The following is a 13,579-nucleotide window of genomic DNA, read 5'->3' on the forward strand; positions in this document are numbered from 1 at the left end:
ACATGTTTTTTTTTTCTTTTTAGCAAAGACGGCTTCATTTGAATGATGCCAAGGGTCTAAGAAAGTCAACCGCTTAATGCAAGCTGGGGCGTGGAGGGGGGTGGGGTGCGGTTGTAATTTAATACATGATTTTAAGTTTCCGTTTCAGTTCATAGAACAGTGGACGCAAAAAAATTATGCGTTCTGGCCTTGTCTTATATTTATCAGCACTCCAAAGCCCCAATCGCAAGCTACGTGTACTAACTTAGTAGACTTCTGAAACATTTCATGGTCCTCTCATTTTAAACCAAAACATCCGTCTTAACCCAGACACCATTTTTTAGGTTACGTCGAGTGTATCGATACCATCTATCTTGTAATTGATTTCCTCAGATTTACTTAACAACAGGCAGCTAGAGAATACATAAGAGAGCCTTATTGAAGGTTCAGGTAGATTTAATCACGACAGAGCCAAAATCCTCCAACTCCCCCTCCCGACAAAGGGAGGGGGAGTTGTCCCAGGCGACAAACTGAGCTTCACCTTGTAAAACATCTGGCCTCGAATGTGCGAAGGTTGTAAAACGCTATCCATAGGATAAATCTCTATCCGTTGGATAAAGCTATTCGTCTATCACTTATCCGCCGGAAAGCAATTTATCCGTTGGATAACGTTATCCGCCCTTCATACAACTGGACCCTGAAGACCCTCAAAATTAGTAAAAATATTGATACTAATAGTAATTTGGCAAAGATGACTTCTTGATAAATGATAAGCCTTGTAATGAATGACTTAAATGAGGAGTTTAAACCAGATCTGACTACTCCATCGACGAACAAAGAGAACAATCAATACAACTGACCAATCACATTGCCTTACTCATTTCTAATTTATGATTCGTTTGAAAGGTTATCTGCTAGGTAAATTCAATGCTGTTTCTGCGCATTCCCACGCAGTATTTTTGTCGAGAAATGGGAAACGTGTTTCGAATAAGTGAGAAATTTTAGCTTATATAGGAGATAAACGGATTTCATGGTGACTTAGTGCTTTCTATTGTAACACTGAAGTTGACTTGGCGATTGATCGTTCTTTTCAAGTGCGTAGCAACCTTCGTTAGCAACTGAACAGCTCGATTGACAACACTTGAGGATTTCATAAAATCTGAACCAGGAATGAGATCATAGGTACCTTGATCCAGCGAAATGTCTTTTTATCTGGCTTTCAAGGTATTTTGTCGTTGGATTACACCCTTATAAAAATACAATTTTGAGCTTTCGGACGAGCCCCGTTGTGTCTTCGAGTTGAGTGGTCCAGCTCGGCTTATGTAAACATGGATGAATTTGATGAAAATGGTTGGGCTCATGTACATCACGCAGCTTGCAATGGCTATTACAAGAGTGTTAGTCGTTTCATAAAATCCAGAGAGGATCAATTAGAGCTTGAGACTCAAGATGGACAACAGCTGACTCCATTTCTACTAGCGTGTATGAACGGCCATGTTGACACCGTACAACTTCTGGCGGAAGAGTTGGGTGCTAATCTCAAGGCTAAAGATCGAAAACTGTTTGGCGCTGTGGAGCTTGCAGCATTGAAGGATCACATTGGCGTTTTGGAGTATCTTTTAAAGTTGGACAGTCCAGATCTCGAAGTGTGGAAAAATCTTATTCGTGGTCTGTCGGTAAGTGATCTGGAGACATCGTGCGCTAAAGCACTAGTGGAACTTACGAGTGAGGGAAACTCTGATCATTTAGAATCGTTTTTAAATGCTGGAGGAGTCCAAGCTCTCTTAGGATTATTGAAAAATTCATTATCCAGCGTAGAGTCAAATATATTTGCTCTTTCTGTGTTGCTGAATCTTGTTAAGGACGAAAGAGGTAAGGAACAACTTTCTAAAAGCAAAGCTGTTCCTCCAATTATTTTACAACTTACCGACACCCCACGAGATGTTTATCTTCCTGCTACAAGGCTGCTTGAGGCCTTGGCATATAATGATGACAACAAAGAGGCTACAGTTAACAATGGTGGAATAGAATCATTGGTGAGGTTACTCCAGCACACCGAGGACGAAGAGGTGGTGGAATCAGCCCTAAGTACATTAAGAGTGTTATCCATCTCAAATTCTGAGGTACAAGCAACTGTGGGGAGTAATAATGAAATATGGAACTCGCTGGTCAGCTTGCTAACAACAGTGAAAAACAAACATGTGCTAGCTGCTGTGGCGAAAACAGTGGGTGCTATTGTCAAGGGAAACATGGCTAATCAAAATGCATTTGTGGCTAAAAATGGAGTTCAGCCATTGATGGAATTGATGCGGTTGCGATCAAGAGAATGTCAATTTGCTTCAGTTGAAGGAATTCATGCACTAGCAGAAGGTAATGAGGGCAATCAGAGAATTGTAACAGAACATGGATGCGTTATGATGCTGATGCGACTGTTGAAGCGATCCAGAGCAGCTGATTTAAGAACCCTCACAGCAGGAGCACTCTGGGCAATTGCTGGGGAAAAGAATGCACAGAGACGGTCCATTGCAGCAGAAATTGGGATTAACCTCCTCATTGAATTTCTATCTGAGAATTTACCTCAGAGCTTACACTTCATTGGCTCAGAAGCTCTTGGTGTTCTTGCAGAGGGAGTCAGAAACAAAAGGGATGAAATTGCCCAAGCAAATGGTGTGATGCCATTGGTTCGTCTTTTGGGGAAATCCAACACACCAGCATACATTATCCTAAGTGTGCTACAGACATTACGCGCACTGTGTCTCTGCCTTAGCTTCAGACCTCATATCCAAAATCAAGATGCTGTTACCAGGGAAGGGGGCCTGAAATTTCTGATCAGATACATGGTGCAAGCAAGACAGGACATTATCAAAGCAGAAGCTGCCTATACTCTTGGCTGTGTTTGTTTGAGAAACTCTACCAACATGAAAGCAACACTGGATCATAAGGACTTCAGCTTTGTTCATATTTTGCGACAGCTTTATGATGATGATGAAGAGGTGCACCTTCTTGCTGGAGCTGCACTCTCTGTTTTTGCTTACAATAATGTGGCCAACCAAAGAAATATTGCAGTGTCTGGGGGAGTAAGGTACCACAGCTTTGTCCCATTCTTGGAGCAGAAAAATGAAAGGTTAGCTACCTATACAGCATTTCAAATGGTGGTTTTATCCCGGATCATTCCAGATGAGGACCAATCTTTGACCTCAGCAACTGGAATTAAAATGTTGGTGTCACTTCTTGACTCAACTACAGAAGACATCCAATGTGCTGCTGCAAATTTTATTGGAGGACTTGCTCATTCAAGAGCAGGAATTCCAGGTGCCATTATCTCCATAGGAACTATCCCCATACTGGGCAAACTGTTGACATCACAGTATGAAACTGTGCAGGCAGCAGCTGCAGTTGCCCTGGGTTACTTGAGCTATGACAGTATTGGGGAAAGACAGCTTCTAAGTTTGTGCCGGCATGATCCTTTTCTTTATGAAGTTATTCAGTTTCATGCAGGAAAAGTGAAACTGTCTCGACAATTTGTTGAGAGATGGCAACACTGCAAGAGAATTGGTCTTCCTCCCATAATGTGAGTGAAACTATTTTTTGAGTGTACCACTGATCTATGTAGTTTATGTGCATGTCCTATATGATTGTTTCATGTAGAAATTGCAGTGAAACAGGGCTGTTCTTGTGCTCCAGTCATGAACCCAAGTCTCACAGACTTCTAACTTTTACTTTTAAGCAACCTGTTTGATTACTTGTACACCCTAATTTGTATTAAAGCTTTCTTGAACAAGGAACCCCCAAAGCTTTTAAGCAAGAGTCTTCAGGCACCCAGTGATTCTTAATAGAGCACAGCTTTGTAACTGTTGAACATGCATGTTTTTTAAATTACTCTCAACTGGTTATTTTCATTTATTTCCAAATCAAAACTTCAAACTGGCAGGGAATTCTTCTTATTGGTCAATTTTTCACAGAATTTTTGAAATGTCAACCTTACAGCTTTTCCTTTGCTAAGGTAGCTTAAGTTTTATTCTGAAACAGTTATTGCAGCCAAGCCCAGCAGAATTAAATAATGTTTCTAAGAAATTATAATGAGACAATAACAGTGTACATAAACGCAATTCATCTCGTCTTTTTAATGTAAACTTTTTCATCCAATGTCTATCATTTTTGTTGGTAAGAAATGAGCAAATTCACATATTTGTATCAGAAATATGTGTAGTTTAAGTGATTCACATCGAGAGATACAATTACAATGATATTTAGAAAATTATTATTTGGCTGATTAATGTTTTATTTCTTTTTTCTTTCAGGAAAAAGCCTGATCCATTTCTGTCTGTGGGTCAGAAGATGGTAACAGCTCATTTTGCACTGGATGCTGAGCAAACATTTACAGTTGCCAGCACTAATGATTCACCAGTGGTTGCCTCAGATGGATTGCCGGAACGGAAATTATCTGCCACAACCAGTATGAGAACTGGTACAATTTTGAGACTTCCAATAGCATAAAAACTGGTTATATTGATAGTAGGATGAAAAAAAAACTGTGCTTGAAATGTGGTCAAATAGTTTTCTGTAAGTTAAGAATATATTCAATGCTGAAAGCCTTCTATAACTACCTCATGTATCAATTCAAAAAATTATATTATCTTAGGACATTAAGATATTCACTATAGTACTGGGATTCCATAGAAATTAGCATAAACTTTAAAGGATTTTGTGAAACCGTGGTGCTGCATCAAATGAGTTGATAGCGCATAAAGAGTTTTAAAGCTGATGTTTCAAGAGTTATCTCTTTGCCATTTGCTCTGAGGAAGGGCGAACACTCCAAACATCAGCTTTGAAACTCTTTACAGCAGCCAACTTACGTTATCAACTAAGTTGATAATACTAAATTAACCTGTTAACTGTGGCTACAATCAGGAAGTGCATTGTTGTTCTGAAAGTCATATTGTGTCGTGTAAGCTGCAGGATATGATATGAATACAAACCCAAGAGAAGTGCTGTATTTGAGCTTCTGATTCTTTTTCCAGTTTCTTATACATCCCAAGTGCTTCTAAACAGTTGACATTAATCCACAGCCCCCTGAGTTGTGCATACTTGCACAGTTAATTTAGAGACCATAGATGATTTCTCAAGCTTTTAAGTCAAACAGATTAGCTGATATTGTAATTTTATGATGTTGTAGTACTTTTGTTAATAACTAACTTCTTTGGACCAATGCCAGTAGGCCAATTTCTGCAGAATCTCTCCATGTTGAACATTATTGTGCATTAATTAAGAACAATTTGATGTCCTCTTTGTTATTCATTTTCATTTATTCAGTATCATTAGAGAGTGTGTTGTGTTTGTAGTGATTCCAGAGAAAGAAAAAAAATTTTAGACAATGAGGTTTTCAGTGAATTTTCATTCTTAAGCTTTGTTTAAGTGCTGCATTTTTTGTGTGAACAACGGTTCCTCATACTTATTTGACTATGAAGATATTTTAAGTGGTTTAACAATTTACAGAACTTTGATCATAGTCTTTAAGTAATACAACTTATTTATTCTGATATCTTGTACATGTATTATATATTTAAATCTGATTAACTGCGGCTAAATAGCCTTTTCAAACATAAAACATTCTTTGTACATACATGAGCAAGTAAATGTGGTTCATACATTTTGCAAACTGAGATTGTTACATGTACAGTGTATGTAAGGATTTAAAAGTTCTTAATTTGTAACTCTCATACCATTGAGTTAGTAGTGCAAGTATTAATGAGCTTTTTCAACATGACTTTTTCATAAAGTGTTATGTACAACGATAAGAGTATGTCTTATAATAAAAAGAGACGTTAGATATACAGCCTGTGACTACTCCTCCCTATTCCCTATAGTCAACAAAGGTAAAGTGGTTGGTTTATTATCTTTTAATCAGACTAGGTAGATTGCTTGCTGTACAAAATTGACTTAGAATTAAAACCCAGCTGTAGTTTCCATTTTAAACATAATAGGTTTTTGTATTTTATTCATTAAATTTGGGGGACAGTACAGGGGAAAAATAACAATATGCACATTGACCCTCAGTTAGCTGTTAATTTAATCCCCCCCTCCAATTCTGCCCACCATGATAAGCCCCTGTCTAGGGGTGGGTGAAATCTTTCCTTTTCTTTGGGTGAAAGGACTAGACCAAACAACAGCTGTATCCTACATGTAGGATGTTTGGGATAACCTGTCTTGTGCCACTGTTTATTAAATCAAGCCACAGCATTACTAGCAGCATAGTGAACCTCTGCTTTCACTGAATGTTTTAAAATTTGAAGTAAATGGAGAGTGAGGAACTTCTGTTTGGGTGTGCCAACATCATGAAAGTCTAGTGTTCCCACAGTACTGTAATACTTTCCAAATCAGATGGAGTTCACACATTTAAGCTGATTGTCAGGCAAATACATGTAGATTGTATTTTTAGCTGCCACCCTTCGCAGCAAACTGTGAAACGCTGACTAACTGCCTAGATTATCCCTCAGTGCAATTTTTGCAGCCATATACAGTTTGTTCCCATTACAAATATTATAAGCCACCTCAGTGACGCACTGTGAGGCACTGATTTACAACTTCCAACAAATGAGTGTTTTCCAAAGCTGCAGCAACTCGTTCTTTATCAGCCAGCTGCTTGTTTACTGAAGAAGAAACAAAGGAACAAGGGAATGCATGGTAACAACACAAACATCAAAATAGTGAACCATGATTCCCACTTGCTTGAGGGGAACGTTGCTAAAATGTCGTCATAGAAAAACAGCAAAAAAAGGAAGAGAGAAAAGATAAATAGGAATTAATAAGCATATAAATCCCCTTCACACGATCTAAATCTGTTGTTACAATTTCCACCTGCTAGAGATGGTTAACACATTAAAGTAAATTTTAACTAATTTATGATTTTTTCCTTTCCTTTTTACCTATTTTTGAATCAGTGGAAACATCATTAATAAAGGGTTAGTCCTGGCATGGGAGAAAAAGATTTTCTTAATCAGTTTGTATGTCATTAGTTTTTGCTGTTTCATTTCTGTCTTTTTCTTTGACATTGTTAGTGTAACAAGGTATGCAAAGTTTTAAGGGGGTAAGTTTCCAAAGAAACTGTGGTGCTGCATTTGTGGGAGAGTATTGCTCTGACAAAGGGCTAACACTTGAAATGTCAACTTTTTTACTCTTTACAGTGGCCAGTTTATGTTTTCAACCCAGTTGTTAACACTAAATTACATGCTATGCAAATTTTTATTTGAGTTCAATTGGGGATAAGCGCAGGTGGTCATTACATCTGTCTGTTACCTCTTAAGTTTACACCCTAGCATCAGTATGTATATTGTCTACATTTTCTAACTGGTGCTTATAAGGAGAATTTGTTTAACAGTCAACAGCTTTTTCAGTTGATGACCATTTCCTTTATTTTCATGACCATAATGTGAGATTCAAGGGCAATATTGTAAGGAGAAATAAGATGCTAGTCACTATCAGAGGTCAGATGGTTGACTCTTTAAAACCTAACATCAGTATGCATATTCTCCATACTGTTCTCTATACATTTTCTTAAGTGCTGCCAAGGAGAATTTGTTTAACAATTTAAGCTTCTTTAGCTGGTGATCATTTCTTCTATTCTCCTGACATTAGTGTTAGATTCAAGGGGAATATTACTAAGAGAAATTGGATGCTAGTCATTCCTTGGGGTTAAATGGGTTAAAGGAGTTTACACTGAATAAACATAGAAAAAAAATCCATTACCTGCATCTTCTGAAGCATGGGCACCAGGGGTTATGTTGATATCAACCTGGAAAATAACAAGTTCAAAAATATTACTAAACTAAAAGTAAATGACCATGACTCTTGAATACTACCTGTCTAAAGAAGTACTCATCAGTGCCTGGTGAGTAAGAGAACTTTTACTTGAGAAATGTTTAAATCAAATATCACGAATACCAAAAAAGAAATAGGTAGCAGGGTACAGCATCATTGGATTTATTCCTGAAATTGACATACTTTCTTAAAAAAATTTGTTTTGTCTTTTCTCTTATTTCCTAAGAAATCATCAAGAACGAGTTTCAATATCAAGGTAAATGCAGAATAAGCTTGGTTACCAGGGGTTGAGTACAAATTTAGTGCTGTAGAGCAAACATTCCTTTTCAGAGATATATAATTTCTCTATTGATGTCACCAGTAAGTTCCTCACAGGGAGCTTTTGACTTCAGAATACAATCAGGTTGAGATCACAGGGATTTAAACACAAACAGGAGAAATCTGTTGTTACAATATGGATTAAATTAGCACAGCGTGAGATCTACTAAATAAAGTATATTGTACCTTGAATCGTTCAGGCAGTGATCTTAAAAGCTGGACTCTTATTGCCAGACCAATCAGGGTTGCCATGCTACAGTGAGGAATTGTTGGGGTGAACTGAACTTTCACATAATTATTTTCATCATCCACCTCTACTAAAGACTGCTCCACAACATTCAGCTGCTCCAGAGTAAGAGGATGTTCAGGATCATTGATAGAACGAATCAGATGTTCCTTCAGTAAAGGTAAATAGGAATTTATCATTGTGGCCAGATCACTTAAATTTTTTGCCAGGTCACATCCACGTCAACCTATTCACACCTTGTTTAACACTTCTGTCATGCTAGTGACAGTAGAAAATTAGAGCATATACAAACAAGGGCACTCAGAGCTATTTACTGCAACAGATCATCAAGTTATGATAAATTACTGAATACAGCTAATCTATGCACCCTGCATAACAGATAGTTACAGGATATAGCTGTTCTTATGTACAAGACAAAAAACAACATTTGCCTAAAATATATTGCAGACCTTTTCCAAATGGCAAACACCACATTTTCACTGAGAAACAAAGAGTTTGCCATGCCTAGATTCAATACAACTACACATGGAAAGTATTCCATCAGATACATTGGCCCAAAGGTGTGGAGTCTAATACCTCAAAATATAAGAGACCTTCCTGCACTATTTGTATTTAGGCAGCGTATTAGAAAGCTTGATTTAAATCCTTACTGGCCGATGCTCAATGTTCTGATTGTATTTTATGTCGTACTTAATAGACACTTTAGTATTTCATTAAGTCTATGCACATGTAAATAATGTCATCCACTACATACTCGTTTTGTCAATTGTAAACAGTGTTATCAATTTTAATTAAAGAGGTATAATAACTGATATTTTAATTTCAATTTATTCATGGTGTCCCCATTTAGTGATTTTTTACTGCTATTTCAGTTTGACACTTAAATAAAGGTATTCATTCATTCCTTCATTCATTCAAGTCAACAGTTTTAGACAAATACAAGTTCTAGTTAGCACAGGGGGTCATCTTACTTTCTCTTTCCGACAATTTGCTTGTAGTTGGCATTTAACTTCTGTGGTTTTCTAGCACTTAGCATCATTTTATGTCGACTGTCAGTAACTGATTCATTGTTGCATGTCTACGATAAATTGTTTTATAACAAGAACCATAGTTAGTAGAGGAGACTACTAGCTATGCAAGAACTGAACATTAACTATTAATTTTGAGAGAGAGTGTCTCCACAGCTGTTCGGTCACGAACCAAAAAGAGACTAGCTGGCTTGTGAAAATTTTTGGACTAAAAAACAAACTCTTGATTGACCAAAAATCCTTGACGTACATGTATAACAATCAAATGGCACTGTCACTTTTAAGCGTGACAGTTCAGGCGATAGAACGAAAGCATTAAAATAACGGATCAAATTATGAGAGAAGCCCGTTGTTAAAGGATATCAAATACTTCTCGTTCATCGATCTTGTCCACAACATCCTCATTTTCTTCGTCAGGGAGAACTTCCCGCTCTGTTTTCTGCAGGAAAATAGTCGGGTTTGCGTTTTCTAAAGTTGTCGCCATTTTGAATACCGCTTCCCATTGAATGATGGGACTGTTCTTGCACTAATGACGCCTGTTTGGATTTAGCTCATCCACAGGACTAGCTATGCCAGACAAACGTATTTATATTTATGAAGCAAAGGAGATCTCTCTGATTGACCTTCGCGAGGTAAAGTTGTAAAATTTGTACTTCTTATCTAGCCTGCGAACGAGCCCTTATTACGAGTACTACAGACCGCGCGTTTCTCCGCCCGCGGGAATTTCGAATTTGTGGTGAAGTCTGGGGAGAGATTTGTCGGGATCTAGCACATCAGTAATAGCTGTGGTTCCCTTGCAAACTCGCGTTGCTCAAAGCATCATACTTTCATGATGGCGAAAAACGCTCTTGCCGAACACTCATAACGAAGACCTGCGTGCGGGCTGTGTATTATGTGGAGATCACTTTCTTCTCGAATTGTATGCGACCGTAGAGAGAACATGGCAGGAAATCTTACAGTATGTTTAATTCAAGTAAGATGTTTTATGTGGTGGTAATACGTTTTACAAAAATCTCTGAGAAAATCAGGTTGATACATGCTTAGATCCAAATCTATGTCACCATGTTTGAGCTTAGGAAATTACCTTACATCAGTAACACAGTTAGCCCTAGACGGCTGGCTTATTTATTAGACTCAAGTGAAACAGTGTTGGATTTTTTATACTGACGTAAGACTCTTCTAGTACTCCAGCGATGTACCTTTATGATCCTGTACGGTAAAAAATTTCTTTTTCAAAGTTGGTGCATTTACACTTCCATACTTGCATTAAATTTTATATATTTTGTTTTTATCTCAGTCAAATTATGTGTGAATGACACAACTACAGCTATAAGTATTTTTCATCAAAAGCTCAGACCAATTTTTTTTTAATTAATTTGTTATGGCAAGCATATTGTTAATCTTCCACTCTACTCAATTACTTTTTTTTCTCGTTTTCCATCTGCCTTCTCTCGCATTATCTCTCTCTCCCTCTCTGTCTCTCTCGTACTTCTTCTTTCATTTCCTTCTTTGAAAACAGCAAAATGTGACTGAGTCAGTCAGATAGTAGGGTGAATGGAAAATAAAAAAAATGGCCGTATCTCTTTGTTATTTGAAATTAAAATAATTATACCACACTGCATTATTTATTTATCAGCAATATTCCCTTTTGAGCTAGGCGGACATGTTTGGCACTGTGGAGTCGGCGGAGGTGGGTATGGTATTTTTGACAGAGGACTCTCAGGTCTCTTCGCATCATTCTCATGCCCCTTGTAATCACCATCGATAGGCTGGTTGTCCTGTGGAGCTGTAGGAATCTTGTGTAACAGGTAGCCTTATAGGATATTTGCGTGATTGGAGAGCTTTAGTAATCTTTGGTTGCTCACAGACTTCCCACTGGTACAAAACAATTTTGGGAAAAAAGAGATCTTCAGTCACCGCGCTTGATTTTCTAAAATAGTTAGGTGTTCCGGGTCGACTTTCCGGAAATTTGCACGAAACTAAAACCCTTGCTGGTGGACCTTTACGGGCCAAATATTGTCTTTGCTGGTCGAAGAGATCGACGTTTTTCAAACCACTTGCTTGGGTTTCTCTTCTCTTTCTTGTTTTTCTCTCTGGTGTGTTAGGCTCTTTCTTCTTTACTTCGGCGCTTTGCGGTTTCTTCTTCGAATGGACGCTTAAGAGCCTTTCTCCATCAGTCTCGGGTATTCTTTCCAGAGACGAGTGGAAGGCGTACCGAGAGAGGTCGATGTTCGCTGTCGCTAAGTTAGCAGTTGTACATGCAGGTTCATAGATGAGATAGTCTGCACAATTGATGACTGGCTCCCTTTTGAATTTATCACCAGTGTTTTCGCGTGGAGAGAGAGCAATGTTTGCCACGTTTAAAAAACCGGTTGGGTCGGGTGAACTAATCGTTCTTTCAAGTGGAGGGACGGCGGTGGATTTTTTCTGTAACTTGGGAAGATTCACGCCGTTGCACGAACTGTTGTACCTCTTCTCGGTCCTTTGCCCTGATCTCTCTCTTTTGCATTCGTTGACGCCCTTGTCACCACAGAAAAGGGGAAGACGATCAGAGACCCTGTTGTTGTTCTCAGGAATTGAATCAAGTATGTCGATGACCTGTGATGACTTTTTGTAATCATTTATTTTATCCCCAAACGAGGGCAAAATGCTTCTCTCACGCATTCTCAAGGTGTTTATAAACAAATCACGAAGTGAACAAGGATTTTTTTGTAATGAGTTGAACTGCCTCTTCAACTTTCGCTTCTTTCCAAGTGTTCCGTAAGAATGTCTTTCTTTTGCGAAATCGTCTGGCTGTTATTATCTGTTTGAAACTCAGATAATATTACTATTTTATCACTCTTCCTTCTTTGCTTTTATTTTTGATCTGCGAAGTAAACAAAAATGTCTCCGGTTCAACATGGAATTTAATTCCCGTGAGAAAATGCAACTGAGATGGGTAACATCGTTGACTCAAACTCTGAATTAAATTGGGTATCTGGTTGCTGTAACTTGTTTTGTATAGAAGGTTTGTAGATAGCTTGTGGTGAAACATGATTCCTCATTTGTATGCCAATAATTTACATTTCTAACATCTAAAACTTACATTAATATCCAAAAAAACGAAGAAATTTACCACCAGTGGGTAGTAGAAATACGTCGAAGTGTGAGAGGTTTGCGTCGAGTTTAAAACACTCTCAGCTCTAGCTCTAGCTCTTGCTCTTGTTGTGTACAATGTTGTGTTGTTGTGATTCACCTTAAGTTTATCCGCAAAATCAGGCCCACCACTGAGAAGTTGACTTGTTTCATAAACATTTTAGAGCAGGTGATATTTTGATCTGTTTATTAAATCTCAAGTATTCTTGGTCAAGTGTATTTGTAAGTTCTGAGTTCGTTTTTTGTTCAATTAGCATATGTACACATCTTTATGTGTCATTCACACTGAATAATTTGTCTATACTGCTAAGGTAAAAAATAAGGGTGACATAAACAAGACCTCATATTGATACAAATAGTAAATAAAGAATCTCACAAAAAGGTAGCTCTATTTACTGTCCTGCTCTTAAAAGTCGAAAGATTGTTTTTTTTTTGTTCGTTATACAATTAGATAAATAAGATAAATCGGAAGTGTACAGAACGATAACATTCTTGACGAACTTGTTATTTTCGATGCTTTAAGCAAACACCAAGTTTCTTTAAACCGTGCTTTTATCTTCAAGCTGTTTTCAAATTTGTCAATAACCCCGGCAGCAAACAGCGCAGTCAGCGCAGTGAGACGCCAAGTTTCAACACTTAACAATTAGACTGTTTACGTATCTATGTCTTTTTTCTCTTTTCGGTATCTCTAAGTAAAAAATGTATTCTTGACATGATTATGAAAACACATCAATCAAAAACACCAAAATAATCTGCAAACAATAATGTTCGACGCCTTCAGTTTTTTTAGAGGAATGAAATATTTTGGAGGGCATTTTGAAGATGGAATTACTCAGAAATTCCCATCCAGAGTGAAATTCATTCGGTGTTTATCGACAGATATGAGCTAATGGCTTTTGTTTCCTCCTTTTATTCTAACCTTTTGATGAAGAATTTAAAAGATGGGCTATCTTAAAGGTAGCTCTAAACGTTTGTGCGCAAAAGCGGGTTAATTCCTGCGAGCTTGAGAAACAAAGACTTTTAATCATGTCGCCAGAAAAGGTGAAAGAAATAA

At 37.7% G+C, this 13,579-nt stretch overlaps 2 protein-coding genes and 1 pseudogene across 2 annotated transcripts; 1 reads left to right on the forward strand and 2 right to left on the reverse strand.

Moving 5' to 3' along the window:
* Positions 1–863: 863 nt before the first annotated feature.
* Positions 864–5,803, forward strand: LOC113665847 (ankyrin and armadillo repeat-containing protein). Its single transcript, XM_027181580.2, has 2 exons — positions 864–3,550; positions 4,281–5,803. Exons 1-2 carry the CDS (start codon positions 1,308–1,310, stop codon positions 4,474–4,476), a joined length of 2,439 nt encoding a protein of 812 aa, XP_027037381.2. The 5' UTR covers positions 864–1,307; the 3' UTR covers positions 4,477–5,803.
* Positions 5,804–5,864: 61 nt separating this feature from the next.
* Positions 5,865–9,911, reverse strand: LOC113665848 (cytosolic iron-sulfur assembly component 2B). The gene is made up of 4 exons (XM_089201925.1): positions 9,752–9,911; positions 8,302–8,505; positions 7,726–7,771; positions 5,865–6,629 (listed from the first exon to the last, which is right to left on the reverse strand). The coding sequence occupies exons 1-4, from the start codon at positions 9,872–9,874 to the stop codon at positions 6,532–6,534; spliced, it is 471 nt and encodes a 156-aa protein (XP_089058051.1). The 5' UTR covers positions 9,875–9,911; the 3' UTR covers positions 5,865–6,531.
* A 966-nt stretch (positions 9,912–10,877) lies between these two features.
* Positions 10,878–12,185, reverse strand: LOC149047784 (uncharacterized; annotated as a pseudogene).
* Between the last annotated feature and the right edge of the window lie 1,394 nt (positions 12,186–13,579).

Source organism: Pocillopora damicornis, chromosome 3, assembly GCF_964200805.1.
Source record: "Pocillopora damicornis chromosome 3, jaPocDami1.2, whole genome shotgun sequence".
Taxonomy (NCBI): Eukaryota; Metazoa; Cnidaria; class Anthozoa; order Scleractinia; family Pocilloporidae; genus Pocillopora; species Pocillopora damicornis.

Coding starts and splice junctions, on each gene's coding strand:
- LOC113665847 (XM_027181580.2), top strand. CDS start 1,308: ATGGATGAATTTGATGAAAATGGTTGGGCTCATGTACATCACGCAGCT. Junction 3,551..4,280: donor ATTGGTCTTCCTCCCATAAT/GTGAGTGAAACT, acceptor TTTTTCTTTCAG/GAAAAAGCCTGATCCATTTC.
- LOC113665848 (XM_089201925.1), bottom strand. CDS start 9,874: ATGGCGACAACTTTAGAAAACGCAAACCCGACTATTTTCCTGCAGAAA. Junction 8,506..9,751: donor ATGAACGAGAAGTATTTGAT/ATCCTTTAACAA, acceptor CTGAAGGAACAT/CTGATTCGTTCTATCAATGA. Junction 6,630..7,725: donor CCATGCTTCAGAAGATGCAG/GTAATGGATTTT, acceptor TTTCTTCTTCAG/TAAACAAGCAGCTGGCTGAT.